Source organism: Schistocerca serialis, chromosome 12, assembly GCF_023864345.2.
Source record: "Schistocerca serialis cubense isolate TAMUIC-IGC-003099 chromosome 12, iqSchSeri2.2, whole genome shotgun sequence".
Lineage (NCBI taxonomy): Eukaryota > Metazoa > Arthropoda > Insecta > Orthoptera > Acrididae > Schistocerca > Schistocerca serialis.
In genome coordinates this window covers 16,485,334-16,501,831 of record NC_064649.1, presented here as the reverse complement: position 1 = coordinate 16,501,831, position 16,498 = coordinate 16,485,334, and the positions used below count along the sequence as shown (strand labels likewise).

Below are 16,498 nucleotides of genomic sequence, written 5' to 3'. Positions count from 1 at the left end.
TAAAGAGGAAGGCTTCCAAATAATAATTATAGGGCATTACTGAGGATCAGGATACCACTAATCAGCTTTGACAGATGGTGCCATAGATGACATTTTAAATTTTCACAACACTGTAATATGATATTCATTGCAATTGATCAATGTATCAAATAATTAGTTTTTTGTAATTAAAACGTGGGGCCCAGTAGGTGGATGGGTGAAAGTAAATGGATCGGTTTGTACTGTAAAAAGTTATAACAGATTCTTAAGATATGACATCATTGTCCAAAGCTGACAGGTGTTATCCCGTTCTTCAGTTGACCCAATTATAGAATATGGGCCAAATTTTGTTTACGATATACTGATCATATTACAGAAAAACACAGTAAATGGTACAGATTATAAAAGAATCAGTTACAAAAAAAATACTTTAATAATTAGATTATGAAATGGAACTTATATTTGCACAAAACTCTAGGAACCTATGCAATCTGAAAATCACATACCTATGAGTATTTAAAATATTCAAGCAAGTGTGTTTGTTTTTCTATTTCTCCAGGACTCTATGGCAATCATTTCTTGCTCCAAATGAGCAAGTTGAACTACTGTTCTGTCCTCAAGTCTATGGGTCGTTATATATCTCCTGAATGTTTCAAAGGCTTCAGCTGCCGTAGTATATGAGGGCACAGTGTCGTCTTACTTGTCACTGTCGCTGTCACTTTCACTACCACTATTATTCTCCAAGCTTCTCATTGCAGTCAGCTCCTCAATACTTTGTACTCCTGTGGCTGCCACGTTGTCATCCACATCCACAAAGTCCTCAAAAGTGACAAAATCACTGCCTAGTAATTCCCGAAATTCTTGCAAATCACTTGCAACATTTTCCACAGGAGCTGACATCTCAGTCTCACAGAATCCTGCTTTTGTGAAACAGTTTTTAATAGTTTCAGCACTGATCTTCCATCCACGAATACATAATTAAATTCATTGCCTGTAAAATATTCAGCTTCAGTTGTGAGATCTGCTAGCTTCCCGGTTTTCTTTGGTCCATGAAATTCAAGGCCTTTTTTACAAGGGCTGTCCTATATTTAACCTTAAGAGTGTGTATTAGTCCCAAGCCCAAAGGTTGCTGTATCAGATTAGGGAGCATCCGCATCCACTGAACTACAGTTGATTCATCCACACTTTTACTTTCTCCACATTCCGCTTTGTATATAACACCATGACACTGTCAAAATTTATCAATTCATCCATTGGACACCTTAAAATTTTCCATTCGTAACTGCAGTGATATTTGAAGCGCCTTGTCCTTCGAAATAGTTCCGTTTATAGGAATGTTTGCAGCACGTGCTTGCTGAAACCAAGTTAATAAAACTTACTCCATTTTGTCGGAAGTCGATTGTTTCAAATGCGTACCTTTCAAATTTCCACAATTCTCAAACCCTTTCATTATCAACAATCTGTTTTCCAAAATAGTGTTGAGGGGGCCAGTTCAAATTGCTTCGCTAGCTCCGTGCGACTCACAACATGAGATGCTTCCACTTTTTTAATAACAGAAACCTTCTCTTCCAGAGAAATGTTCTTCTGCTTTTCACTCATATTCACTGATGACAGCTTTTTTTAAAAAAAAAAAAAAAGAGAGAGAAGTTATATCGAAGACACTCTCACTAGACACACAAACCGTTTGCTGCTCAGCTCACACAACACGCTACGAATACAAAGCATTGACTGAAATGGCGCCAAAAAGATCACAAGCAGAATGTGCATCACATGTCACGTGACCGGTTTCTGCCGCTGACATATGAAACACGCTGAGTGCGGCATTTCCAAGCCAGTGCAAACTGAATCCACAGAATGGAAAAGATGCGTCTACATCCAGTCACTTAAACGTTATAAAGAGGTAAATAATTGACCAGGGTTCCAAAAATATGAGCCTTACATGGAGGAAATTGTAATATAGATGAAACGCAGTAAAGAGGAAAATTTAACATTGTTTGTATGGGCTTTGTCACGAGCGAAAAAAACCGACGTAACATAGAGGAAAACATTATATAGAGGAATGCTATAAAGAGGTTTCACTGTATCTATCCTCGAGGATCACGTACACCCCTACATGCAGTTTGCCTTTCCTTGGTGCGATGGCATCTACTGACAGGACACTGCTACCTGTCACGCAGCCTGCGGTGCATGTGTGTCTTTCGAAGAGCACCGGGGTGTATTTACTGTACTCCCCTGGCTGCAAAACATCTCAGATTTAAACTCGGTTGAGAAAATCCGTTTGCGCCACGGATGCTCGAACACGAAACCTAGCACAGCTGACCACGGAACTGGAGTTGCCGAGGCTCCACAATGTGTGTCTGTACCTTCCAGAACCTCATTGAGTCGTATTTTTGTGTGTTCAGTGTTGGTATGTGCTGCAAAAGTTGGTTATTCAGGCTTTTAACTGATGGTTACAATAATGTGACTGGACAGTGTATAACATAATTTCCTTGGTATGAAACTAGTATTTTTGCTCACTGTCTTTTTGTTTCAACATGAAAAATCTTTGTATCGTCAACAGTGAATGAGGGTGATGGGCATATATGACGAACAAGTGCTTTGGCGCGGTTGTGTCAGGATGGGGGCATTAACCTAGCAGCTACGTAGCTCATATAGGAGATGATATTCGGTCCTGTGATCTTAGTGCACCAGTGAAGATGCAAATGAAAAGCATTTCTGCCTCTCTTAATCTGTGGTGTTTATTCCAAAACCTTGTCATGGCCCTGAAAACTGAATAATACACATTATGATGAGTGAGCATTGAGTCAAAACTAAGAGTGTGGCAGGCAAATTGTGAAAGAGCTGTAGCTGAGACTGTGTTAGTAAAGAGCCTAAACAGCAATGAATTGTGAATGAACCTGACACTGCCGTGCAGTCACAGCTGCCGTCCTATTTATAATCATTTAAATGACAGTACAATTCTTGCTTTGTTAAATATTACTCTTATGATTTAATTTATTCCACTTAAACAATTTTTAACAGATTATCCATGATAACATATGTGCAGACTGAAGCAACAAATAAAAATTTGTACGAAGACTGGGATTCTAACCTGGGTCTCCTGCTCGGCAGGCAGGTGTACTAATCACTATGCCACCCTGGCACAGTGGCTTTCACAACTGGACAGACTACCCCAGCAAGACTGCCTCCTAAATCCAAATTCCGGTTCACGTCTCAGCCCCGCCTGGTATTCCCCCTTAATTCAAATAGCGTCTCAGCATTGAATGAAACCACAGCTTAGATGCTTTAACCCTTTGACTACGAATTTTATTTAAAAAACATTAAGCCGTGGTTGTTTTAATTAAATGTCTTAATCATATGTAACAATATGGAATGGATGTTTCCTGCCATTTCATTTTCTGTATGGCAAAGGGAGGGGGAGGGGGGGGGGGGTTGTAGGACATACAGAAGTACCTGCAGCATTTCAGACGATGACCGCACAAAAAGTGCAAGACATTCTGAAAACACACACACAGTTGTGGACAAAGTATTTCTCCAAGTTTGTGACACATTACAGGTGCTGAATATGGTCTTCGTTTTGTAATGTGACAAGCGTGTGGGTGCAACCCGTTGACACGATGTGTCCAGGAAGGCGTGAAGGCTGCATATTTCGCAGAGCTGCTAATCGGGATGCGTATCCGCAGGTGTGAACTGATTCGATGTGCAAATACAGTTGATTGTTAACAATGTAACATGAGGACAGCAAAACCTACAGGTACAATCTGTGATTATAAGAATTCTGCTAACCATTAGTAGGCTTCCCTTTATCTGTGGTACATTGATACATAGTAGTAACATGCAGCATTTCTCTGATAACCTATCGTTGGACTCGCACGTCCCGATGTCAAATGGTTAATTGAATGAAACGGTACGGTTCCAGAGACCTGTTCTTCGAATCTCGGACATCTGTGATTTATATATGCAGACTGAAGTGATAAATAGAAATTTGTACCAAGCCTTGGATTTGAATACGTGTGTCCTTCTCACTAGACAGATTCTCTAATTGCTATGCCTCCACCACACAGTGGATTTGCACAACTACCCTAGCACACCTTGTGTCTCAATCCAAACTCCCACTTATGCCTCAGCCAACTTAGTACACCACCTTGGCCTTGGTCTTCAGTCTGCAAATATACATCATAGATTTTTGAGATTTGAAGAGGTCTCTGAAACCACAGAACTTCATTCAGTTATTCTTGGTAAGTTATTCAGTAAATTTGTTGACCTGTAATTTTTCAGAAAATTTGTTTCTGTGAGAGAAGCATTTTGTCTTTCTCATACAATTTGCCATCTACTATACTTTTATTTATATTCCTATTTTTTTAAAAAGAAAGTGATTGCATGTATACAGTAATTAATCATTATGCAGAATCAAGTAAACTCTGATTTACATCAGTTAATTCATTTTCACATGACAATTTGTGATTTTAATGGCAAAAATCAATGATGTACGTGTCAGCCACATTATTATTATTATTATTATTATTATTGTCTGTAACTTATGCAAATAGTGATATTTTTAAATCAGGGCAAAATACTCAAATTATTGACCTGAAGGGTTAGTTGTGTGCTTAAAATCTGTATATTATTGACAATATCAAATGATATCTTACAAGATTGAAATATATGAGTGCATTGGGTTGTTCATTAAAAGTATAAGTGAAATAGTGTACTGAGAAACAGAAGGTGGTTTGTTTGTGAGTGTGGAAAGGGGGGGGGGGGGTGTTACAGCATGACAAGCTAATAGTTGTATTGATTATCTTTTAAGGGTAGTTATAACTGATATGTTGCCCGAGCCTGCATCCACGCATCCACTTTGCTTGCCTTTTCACAGGACCAGGTGATCATCCCCCTGAGTAGTGTCGGACTTCGGGGAGAGGAGCAGTCGGAGGAAGATGACCCGCTGCTCGTAGTGCATCCGAACTACGTGGTCGACATGTGATCAGTGTCTCGAGGCTTAAGGAAGAAAGTTACTTATGTGGACTTTTAAGCACACAAATAGTAGACATTTACAAATGTGAAACTGCAGAACATCACATTTGTCTCCATGTGGCACTAGTTTCACCAGATTTTTGGCTATCTGGGCTCGTGGGCAATATTATTTTTATAATATTTTGTGCTATATCCAGATGCACTTTTTAGTATGACTTTAGAAATGTGTAAATAGACCAACCCTTCTGCCACTGTAAAGAAACACCATTTATTTTTGTCATGAAATGCAAATCCTCAATATTTTATGTAAGACAAAATAAACATTTTTTTATACATATTTTCAGACATTCAGAATTTTTTACTTAAACCTCAAGTGGGTGCACCGTTTTTCATAACACGAGTAGGTACACGACATACTTTGCACACGTGCAAAGAGTTGCTGCCTTTATGTTACCAAGATAAGTATGTATGTATGAGCAAAATCATAGTTTAATCTCTGTTTAATGAAAAAACAATAAACGTATTTTACATAATATGAGCTAAAGCACTGTTAAATTAAACAACAATGAAATCAACTTTCATCACTATGTTACCATGGACAGGTGTTATCCCACAGTAATGACCCATCTAAGCATTAAACAGCACAGTCGTATGAGATCCCAGCCAACTGCATATTCAGTTGCTAATTATCTTGTAGACAACTGTCTCATTGTGGGTCATGCTGCTAGCTCATAACTTGGGTCATTTTCTTTCAAGGAACATAAATCTTTTCCTCAGGTTAGGTGACTGTTTGGATATATGACAACACAGTTTATCACTGTGTTAGCGAAGCAGTAATGAAGGAATAAATATGGGCTCACAGTTGTGAATCAACAATGGAATGGTGCAAAACAATTTTATTTGTGGTCGGTGCACTTAATTCATAGGCATGCTAGAGATTTAAATATGCTCCTGTGACCTTTTGATAAACAGCTGTGCAACTACTGGTTTACACTGTGGCAAACATAAGTGAATGAGCAACAATGAACAAGAATTCTCTCTGGTGTCAAAGGTAGGTGGACACAACCGAATGGCATCACACTTGTTCCACTAGTTGTCGCCTTTTGGTGAACAGTCAGAGAAAGTTCACATCATCTTTGCTTCCACACTACCAGCATAGAGAGCATTCATCTGCTGTTTTGTCTGTTGTTTACTTGTGTTGTCGTTAGTTGTGTGGGCAGTGGAGTGGTCAGAAGTGAATTTAATGTTTCTGATAAAAGAATATGGGATCATTCGTGCTGCTGGGATCCAGCAGACCCACAGCATAAATCTTCGTCACCAAATTACTGAAGAGCTCGATGGCATAATTGAAGGTGAGTGAAAGATGATGAATTCATTAGATGCTTCCATTAGGTGGAATAAATTTCCTTGAAAGTATGAATATGTATCGATTATGCTGATAAAAGTTGAGAAGTGGTCATTTTTGTTGTTCACACTCACGGTATCTCTAATCACATTACTGATGTATCACTGTATCATTAGAGATTTCTGGTGATTAATAAAAAGACTTTAACCATGATCACGACATCTGCCTGCCCTCTAATAAACTGTACTGGGTGTCCCAGAAATGTTGCGACAAATGTTCAGTGGTTGTAGAGGATGTCTCGGGGAACGTCATCTGAGTGCCGAACTTATAGGTGCCAGCACCTGCCACTAAGCCACTGTTTCGGCAGCAAATGTGACTTTGTATGCTGACAGACCGTAGGGGGAATGTCTTTCAATGTTGTTTGTTATTCAGTGATCAGGACTGACTGTCACAATCACCAGTAGAGAAGATGGAGTTAGCTGCTGCATAGGAAGGCCTTGCCTCCTCTGAATGTGAGGTTCTGTTGCCTCCGTGAATGATGGTTTCAGAGACAGGTTTCCATCTGAAGTTTATTTTTCTCCTATATATTGAGCAACTGGAGATTTTATATGGTTCCACACGGAGCATGTCCGTATCTCACCACTGACTTCTAGTATCAGCCGCATGCAGTTGACGTCAACAAGTGTATGGGCCTGAAGATGACGTTGTTCCAACGTTGGAACTAGTTACCAAAATAAAATCGACACCTTAAATACAGCTGGAGGAATTTCTTCATTTTTAATATAAATTTATACCAGCTGACTTCCCACTGTCCTCCATTTCAACTATCGATGTACGAAGACTATATGGTTCCAGTTTCTGTCCATTCTAGAGCTGTTCTTGGAGGGCTTTCTTGTCTCATTCTTTTAACATGGCCAGACCATTTCAGCCTGTTTGTTTGCATTTTTCTTTTAGGAGATTTATGTATCTGGAGGATGTTTCGTATCGTTTCATTCCTTGTCCTGTCCCTTCTCTTGCTCAGGATATCTTTTAGAAAGCTCGTTTATGTCACTTGTATTATACTCAGATCTTTCTTTGTCCAGAGAGAGAGAGAGAATCACAGCAAAGTATTTCCTCTTTGTATGTAGATATACATATTATCGTGTATGATGCAATTCTTCAGTATTATTGAAGAGTAATGATAGAATTTTGCCTTTTTACCATAAGTTTTATTAAAATACTCATATGTACAGAAAATTATATACACATAATAAATAACAGATGTTTCTAATTCTGCAGGCTTGTGTGATATGCAATTTTAATACAACACATATTTGCAGATGACAAAACTTTCATAAAATCCCAGAACACTGCCAGCAGTGTTTCACATGCAACATACACACTGATCAGGCACACAATGGCGTAAATATTCACAACAGCAAAACAAAATGCAGCATTTTGTAGCAGTCATGAGTGGAGATTTTTTAAAGTACAGTACAACTTGAAATAAGTGAAGGTAATGATGTCAGTTCCTTTAAGATGAACATTAAAGAAAGATAGAAAACAAATCTACATCTTGTATTGTCAACTGGTACATACATTAGAATGTGTTTTGGAAGGAATCCTTTACTAAGAATGAAAGTGAAACATTGAAATGTCTCTTTCATTATGAATAAATGTCAATTAAATGTGTGTAATACACAACATAGATGACAAAATTCTTAAGATATTTACAAAACTATACAGAACTTTTCATATGTACATTAAAGAGCACAACCTTGTGAAATTGGTAGTTTGCAGGCAGTGGTTTCTGATCCGCTTGACCTGTTGTCTAAAAGAAGCACATACAGCATTGTACTACTAATAGAAATTGCTTCCACACAGTGCTGTATGCACTACATTCTTATTCAAGAAAATAAATACAACAGGTTGTGAGCTGCCTCAGTATGACAGTAAATGTAGGCATGTTCACTGTAACGGCAGTGCACTTTCTTGCTAGTCTCGATAGTTGAGTGCTGTAGGAACGTGGAACTTTTTTGGCGCAAGCTTAACTGAGCCATGACACCGAATCATGGCTAGTAAGGTTGTAGCTCTCAATCTTCCACAGTTTGCGAACAAAGACATTCCGACTGTTGAGAGGTTGCAAGACACGGAAATTGTTTACCATACGATCTTCACCTGATGAATAGATACGTCGGAACTTCTTGATCTGAAAGAAAAAAAAAATTTATCAGAGATTAGTGTAATTGTAGAATGTAGAATCGTAACTTATGTATGTCACAGAATAATGTGTAATATTGGTACCCATGTAATGTAGATTACATTTAGACAGCATAAACATAAATAGTATCAAGTGATACAGTGTCAACGTGGCACTTCATATATCCTCATGCCGATACTGAGCTTTGCCCAGTCAGTCTCACATGCAGCTTCAGTTTCTATCTCGGTGGATTTGAGTTTTTTGTCTACTGTGGCAAGTACACTACCTTCATTGCCCCCCCCCCCCCCCCCCCCCCAAGGAAAAAAAAATCTTATTGCCATCAATTTCCGGTTTCACCCAGCTTTCTGTACCTAGTATTGTGTGAGCTCACTGCTTTTCATGAGCGCTTCAAGCTCTGGCACTTTGTTGTGAATGCTTCGGCACTTTACAGTTCAAATTTTAATATTCTCACCTGTCGGAGGCAGTGCTTTCTATCTTACACTGATACTTTTGGGTTTCTTATGGCTATCGTTATCTGGATTGGATGGAGAGTCGCCTAATCAAAAATACCTTGTGTGCACCCTACGCACTGTCAGCTATCTGAGTAACAGCCTCTGATGTGTTGTGCACACCTTACATATTTAGGGAGGCCCTACAGTTCTCAACCCTAAAGTGCCAGTCCAGGAACTTGTACCGGCCTAGCTTGTCACAGAACCTCGAAGTATCTGGTTCAGTCCTTCCACCCGACTCAGAACCAAGGAGTCATGACTAGTTCTAGAGACAATGCTCCAAATTGTGAGCTCCATTGAAACTCCACGTGCAGTGCTGGCCTTCTCAACCTCCTCTGCCAATCACTGGAATGACCCAAGAATTACCTTGGAGTCCAGACGACAGGCATCATTTGTTCCAATGTGCACCACTATCTGCAGTTGGTTGCCCCCCACTTATTGCCATTTCCCTAAGGAGTACAACCATTCGCCGTACGTTTGAACTGCCGACGATTAATGGACCCCTACCCTTTTGCGTTTACTTCCTCCTGACACCACACAAAACAGGTGAAGTGAGTCCCACTGCCTCTGTTTCAGTGAAAGACAGCACCTCAAACTTGTTGGTTAGGTATGAAAGCAAAGCACATTCATGCTGATTTCCGTAGCACACTGGGGGACTCTGCTCCTTCATATTCAACTGTTGCCAAGTGGACAAATGAATTTAAATTTGGTCAGGAGAGCTTAGACGATGACCCAGCTGTGGTTGGCCAAGAGTGTCACTACTCCAGAAATCACTGCAAAAGTGCACAAAATGGTCATCTAGGATCGCCAAATGAAAGTGCGTGAAATTGCTCACACTTGCCAGATGTCATCTGAAAGGGTATATCGCATTTTGACTGAAGAATTAGAAATGAAGAAATCTGCAAGATGGGTGCCACGACTCTTGACACTGGATCAAAAACGCATGAGAATGGACGTATTGGAACAATGTTTGGCCCGTTACAGGAGAAACGAACAAGATATTTTGTGCCGGTTTGTGATCACAGATAAAACTGGTGCACTACTATATTCCAGAGACAAAATAACGGTCATAGCAGTTGAAACATGCTGATTCTCTGCCACCAAAGAAAGCAAAGACAATACCTTTGGCGGGAAAGGTCATGGCGTCAGTGTTCAGGGACGCGAAGGGGATTCTGTTTGTAGATTATCTCCCCACTGGGCAAGCAATTCCTGGAGAATACTATGCTAACCACCTGGACAAATTGCAACAAAAGATACATGGAAAAAAGGCCAGGCTTAACAGAGAAGAAAGTCATCTTCCATCAAGTCAATGAGCGCCCGCACACGTGCTGTCACCATGGTAAAATTACATGAACCAAGGTATGAATTGTTGCCACACATGCCTTATTCCCCTGATATGGCTTCATCAGACTTCCATCTCTTCCCAAAACTGAAAATTTTTCTTCGTGGATGAAGATTCACTTCAAACGAAGAACTGATAGCCGGAGTTGACAACTATTTTGCAGGCGTGGAGGAAACTTTTCGATGTGGGATCAAGGCACTGGAACATCGCTGGAACAAGTGCATTAATCTAGGAGGAGACTACATAGAAAAACAAAAAAAGTTTCAGTGATGTAAGTACTTTTTTTCTATTCCGTTCGAGAACTTTTCAAACCACTCTCGTATCTTTTAATCTGTTGAGCTAAAAATATCTTCTGTACAGGGGCGTGTACAAATGGTGCAACTGCGGACAGCCCCACGCTTCTAGGTGCCCTGTGTAGAAACTTACAAGGTAATCTGAAAACCGTCACCTGTAATTTTGTTGTATAGATAAACTGAAAAAAAAGGTAAGATGTTTCTGAAACTACTTTTAATGTATTGTAGTTGAATTGTATACTCATTGTGACACAACTATGACCACTGGAATCCATCTCAGAAAATTATGCCTGCATCTACATCTACATCCATACTCCGCCAGCCACCTGACAGTGTGTGGCGGAGGGTACCTTGAGTACCTCTATCGGTTCTCCCTTCTATTCCAGTCTTGTATTGTTCGTGGAAAGAAAGATTGTCGGTATGCCTCTGTGTGGGCTCTAATCTCTCCGATTTTATCCTCATGGTATCTTTGCAAGATATATGTGGGAGGGAGCAATATACTGCTTGATTCCTCGGTGAAGGTATGTTCTCTAAACTTCAACAAAAGCACACACCGAGCTATTGCACGTCTCTCTTGCAGAGTCTTCCACTGGAGTTTATCTATCATCTCCATAACGCTTTCGCGATTGCTAAATGATCCTGTAACGAAGCGCACTGCTCTCTGTTGGATCTCCTCTATCTCTTCTATCAATCCTATCTGGTACGGATCCCACACCAGTAAGCAGTATTCAAGCAGTGGGCGAACAAGTGTACTGTAACCTACTTCCTTTGTTTTCGGACTACATTTCCTTAGGATTCTTCCAATGAATCTCAGTCTGGCATCTGCTTTACCGACAATTAATTTTATATGTTCATTCCATTTTAAATCACTCCTAATGCCTACTCCCAGATAATTTATAGAATTAACTGCTTCCAGTTGCTGAACTGCTATATTGTAGCTAAATGATAAAGGATCTTCCTTTCTATGTATTCGCAGCACGTTACACTTGTCTACATTGAGATTCAATTGCCATTCCCTGCACCTTGTGTCAATTTGTTGCAGATCCTCCTGCATTCCAGTACAATTTTCCATCGTTACAACCTCAAGGGAACCAGGGTGCTGTGGTAATGACGCGCTATAGTAATATCTATGATCAACACAATTATTACTCATGCGTAAATTAAGAGGTACGTGATTCATCGTTTCTTGGCGCCTCTCTGCACGCTTTCTGCACATTGTTATGGCTATCAATCAAGCATTACATTCTTCCATCAGCACGTTTTTCCTCTAAAATGATTTGTTCGTTGTCATCAGTTTAAATGTTCGATACTTTTCCAGTTCACGTTGTTTCATGTGTTGTGAGTGCACTGTGTGAAGATGCAGTGTTTTTGCTTTTCCTGTGAAGTTCAAAGTGCCAGCAAGGAAATGTCGTGTGAAAGGGGCAGATTTAGAAAATACAATGCAGGTGCTCAAAAGATTAAGAATATACTACGACATGAGAAGCTGCCTTCAAAAAATTTCTTTGACCAACAACTTCAGACACTCAGACTGAAGTGTGCTTGAAGGACGATGGCATTAGCAGTAGCCTCACATCGTGTGGTGCTTTAGATACAAGTGAACATCGAGTTCTGGAATGTGGACCACCTCCTATCCAATATTCTGATAGGCCTAGTACTAGTAATTGTGAAGTAACCACAGATTCGGACTCAGTCACTAGGCCTAATACATTAACATCCTCCACAATAAATGAAATTGTGCAGAAAGGTCCTACGAAAATTGTAAATTTTGAGTATCCCTTAAATGATAACAGAGGAAAATTTTCAACTCATTTTTAGTAAGAACTTCACCAAATGGAGAAGAAGAGATCACAAATGGCTTCCGTATTCGAAATCTACTGGCAACATTTTTTTTAAATAAAATTTACTCGAGCACATCTCAATATTACAACACCCCCTCCCCCCCCCCCCCCCACCCTCCCCGTGACCCCGCCGTAGGAGCTCCGAAAAAGGCAGGGTAATAACCCATAACCACCATCCCCTGCTGTGAATATCGCATTTACATTTCATCAAATGGTTTTGAACAGCACCTGGTGGTTCCAATCTGTACCGAAGAGCAAAACTTGAGGTCCTGCTGCCCTCGAAAGCGGTCAGATCGCATTTAATGGGAATGCAGCCCAACAATGTCCTAAGAGAAGGGCTGAAACATCTGAGGGTGTCACCAGTGTCAAATGTTATCAGGAAGTCTTTCTGTTTTTCATTGCAGTGTGAAATGTCATTTCCATCTGTGAAATGTGTGGGAATCAACTTCCCAAGAAAAGGGGTGGTTTCACTTTACAGATAGTAAGTTCAGTCCCTGTTCACATATTAGAATAACAGAGAGAAACGTTACCAGTCATTTTAAAAACAAGACGACAACATTCAGATGAAACAATCAAGACATTTAATCAAGAATTAAATGCCGAAGTAACAAAATATAATAAAGTGATTTTAATTTTTATCGTGAGAATGAACTACAGCGGCAAGACCCATCTGGGAGGTAGTACTATCATGATGATTGCACACACTTATTTATTTATTAGTTTCCTTTGTTACACATGACCTGTACCTTAGAAGATATTTCAGTCCATATTTCACGGTTATTATTATTATTATTATTATTATTATTATTATTTTCTTTTTACTTAAATCCGTAGTGCATTAAAAACGCTGACAGGTCGTTGTGATAGTACCAATAAAAAGCACTAGATCACAGGCCACTGAAAAGATCGAACAGACCCGAGATTTCCCGAACTGTGACATAAACTGTTCAGACACCTTGAGCCGTGTTCCAACACAGCCCTAGCTGTCCGCAGCTCGTGGTCTAGTGGTCAGTGTTGCTGCCTGTGGATCATAGGGTCCCGAGTTCGATTCCTGGCCAGGTTGGGTTCTCTGCCTGGGGACTGGGTGTTTGTGTTGTACTTATGATTTCATCATCATTCTCATTCGTGAAACTGGCTAGATTGGAATGTGTCAGAATTGGACTGTGTAAAAATTGGGACTTTGTACGGGCGCTGACCACTGCGCAGTTGAGCGCCCCACAAACCAAATGTGATCTTCAAACAGCCCTACCTAAGGTGTCAATAGAAAGGGTGAAATATGGCTGTATGCACCTTTATGCCGTGTTTCAAACTACTGTGTTACAGTGATAACAGACAATTACGGGTTTTCGAAAATGTGATCCTTTAATTGTATTGTGGAGTGTAGATATCACTCCCGGTATCACGTTCTCCGAGAAGCACCGTGTGAGGTGACACAGTGGTTAGCACACTGGACCTGTATTCAGGAGGATGACAGTTCAAACTCGCGTCCGGCGTTCCTGATCTAGGTTTTCCGTGATTTTCCTAAATCGCTTCAGGCAAATGTCGGGATGGTTTCTTCGAGAGGGCACGGCTGACTCCCTTTCCCATCCTTCCCCAATCTGACGGGATCGGTGACGTCACTGTTTGGTCCCGTCCCGTGACTCAAACGACCGACCGACCTCTGAGAAGCACTGGACTGCTATGTGGAGAGGAAGTAGACCGCTCACCTGGTTGAAGGAGATGGGCAACGCATCCGGGAAGATGACCCATGTGACGGACTCGGAGCAGGGCGGCGTGGTGAGCGAGCCGCGGTACGTGTAGAAGGCGTCCATGTCGGCGGTCAACAGCGATGACAGTGAGAAGCTGACGTGCAGTGGCGAGCTGTCGCCGGGGAACTTGACGCGCTCCAGCACCTCCAGGATGGGCCGTAGCGCATGGTTGTTCTTCTCCTGGGCCTGCGTCAACAAATGGGGATGCAGTCAACACACTAATCGTATTGCTTACACTAGAACACTATATGGGGCTTTGTCCCCTGGATCTACATGGTTGTATACCAGTCGTAATGGTTGTCAGCATTTCGAGCTGTGCATGAAGCCTGTCCAGGTTAAAGGCTGTTGTATGTACTCCAAGCAATTCTTCCCAATGTCGTGCAGATGGGATAGTCGCTTTGAATCCTCTTGATTGAACCTTTGATCAGTCTCATTCAGAATGAGCTCAAGAATTTCAAACAAACTTTTCCTAAATTTTCGTTCTTCAGACAATTCATTGGGAACAGACAGTGTGTTACAATTTCGCTGGTAATTTTCTTGGCCGTGAGGTATTTAGGTCTTCCGTATTTAGGTTTTTAGAATAACCTTTTGGATTTCTGTAACAGCATATCAAATGCTTCCATAGTCCTAGGATTTGCAAGAGCTACTTTTAGAACCTCTACAGAATTACATTTACGTTCTTGAATGAACTACTGAGAATAATCAGTATTGAGCCAGGAAATTTATGACAAATAAATGACATTAAATAATTACACACCTTTCACAACAAAGATTCACCTCGAAACTGCAAAGCAAATGCTTGTGTCTTTATCTCTGTATGGCAAAGGAGAAAAACCACTGGCTACACTGTACACGTTACGCGTTCGTTTCCAGAGCTACAATGCGTAGCGACGTAGCTACGGCGTGAAGACATGGTGGTCGTGAAGGGAGGGAAAAGGGGGGGACTGTTAGAATACTGTCTCTCCTCACATTTGGGTGTACCGTAGGTCTCCAGAAGAGCGTAGCGTTCCAAAGGATGGGAAAAGGGCACAGGTCATCCCCGTTTTCAAGAAGGGACGTCGAACAGATGTGCAGAACTATAGACCTATATCTAACGTCGATCAGTTGTAGAATGTTGGAACACGTGTTATGTTCGAGTATAATGACTTTTCTGGAGACTAGAAATCTACTGTGATTTCAGGTGTGCCGCAGGGGAGTGTCGTAGGACCGTTGCTATTCACAATACACATAAATGACCTTGTGGATAACATCGGAAGTTCACTGAGGCTTTTTGCGGATGATGCTGTAGTATATCGAGAGATTGTAATAATGGAAAATTGTACTGAAATGCAGGAGGATCTGCAACGAATTGACGCATGGTGCAGGAAATGGCAATTGAATCTCAATGTAGACAAGTGTAATGTGCTGCGAATACATAGAAAGGAAGATCCCTTATCATTTAGCTACAATATAGCAGTTCAGCAACTGGAAGCAGTTAATTCCATAAATTATCTGGGAGTAGGCATTAGGAGTGATTTAAAATGGCATGACCATATAAAATTAATCGCCGGTAAAGCAGATGCCAGACAGAGATTCATTGGAAGAATCCTAAGGAAATGTAGTCCGAAAACAAAGGAAGTAGGTTACAGTACACTTGTTCGCCCACTGCTTGAATACTGTTCACTGGTGTGGGATCCGTACCAGATAGGGTTGGTAGAAGAGATAGAGGAGATCCAACGGAGGGCAGCGCGTTTCGTTACAGGATCATTTAGTAATCACGAAAGCTTTACGGAGATGATGGATAAACTCCAGTGGAAGAGACTGCAGGAGAGACGCTCAGTAGCTCGGTACGGGCTTTTGATGAAGTTTCGAGAACGTACCTTCACCGAGGTTGGTTCAAATGGCTCTGAGCACTATGGGACTCAACTGCTGAGGTCATTAGTCCGCTAGAACTTAGAACTAGTTAAACCTAACTAACCTAAGGACATCACAAACATCCATGCCCGAGGCAGGATTCGAACCTGCGACCGTAGCGGTCTTGCGGTTCCAGACCGCAGCGCCTTTAACCGCACGGCCACTTCGGCCGGCCTTCACCGAGGACTCAAGCAGTATATTGCTCCCTCCTACGTATATCTCGCGAAGAGACCATGAGGATAAAATCGGAGAGATTAGAGCCCACACAGGGGCATAACGAAAATCTTCCTTTCCACGAACAATACGAGACTGGAATAGAAGGGGCTACCGATAGAGGTACTCCAAGTACCCAACGCCATACACCGTCAGGTGGCTTGCGGAGTATGGATGTAGATGTAGAT

The 16,498-nt window shown here is 41.1% G+C and overlaps 2 protein-coding genes across 2 annotated transcripts in view; one reads left to right on the top strand and one right to left on the bottom strand.

Annotated features, from left to right (window-relative positions):
• Window positions 1-5,293, top strand: part of LOC126428252 (DNA replication licensing factor Mcm6) — a 77,391-nt gene extending 72,098 nt beyond the window's left edge. The window contains exon 15 of the mRNA XM_050090166.1: window positions 4,853-5,293. Within this exon, the coding sequence (XP_049946123.1) occupies window positions 4,853-4,960 (108 nt within the window). The 3' untranslated portion in view covers window positions 4,961-5,293. The remainder of the gene's footprint in view (window positions 1-4,852) is intronic.
• A 2,280-nt stretch (window positions 5,294-7,573) lies between these two features.
• The window catches only part of LOC126428355 (carbonic anhydrase 6-like), a 313,905-nt gene continuing 304,980 nt past the window's right edge, over window positions 7,574-16,498 (bottom strand). Inside the window, exons 11-12 of the mRNA XM_050090286.1 lie at window positions 14,163-14,390; window positions 7,574-8,483 (exon numbers count right to left, since the gene is read on the bottom strand). Coding sequence (XP_049946243.1) covers window positions 8,322-8,483; window positions 14,163-14,390 — 390 coding nt within the window. The 3' untranslated portion in view covers window positions 7,574-8,321. The remainder of the gene's footprint in view (window positions 8,484-14,162; window positions 14,391-16,498) is intronic.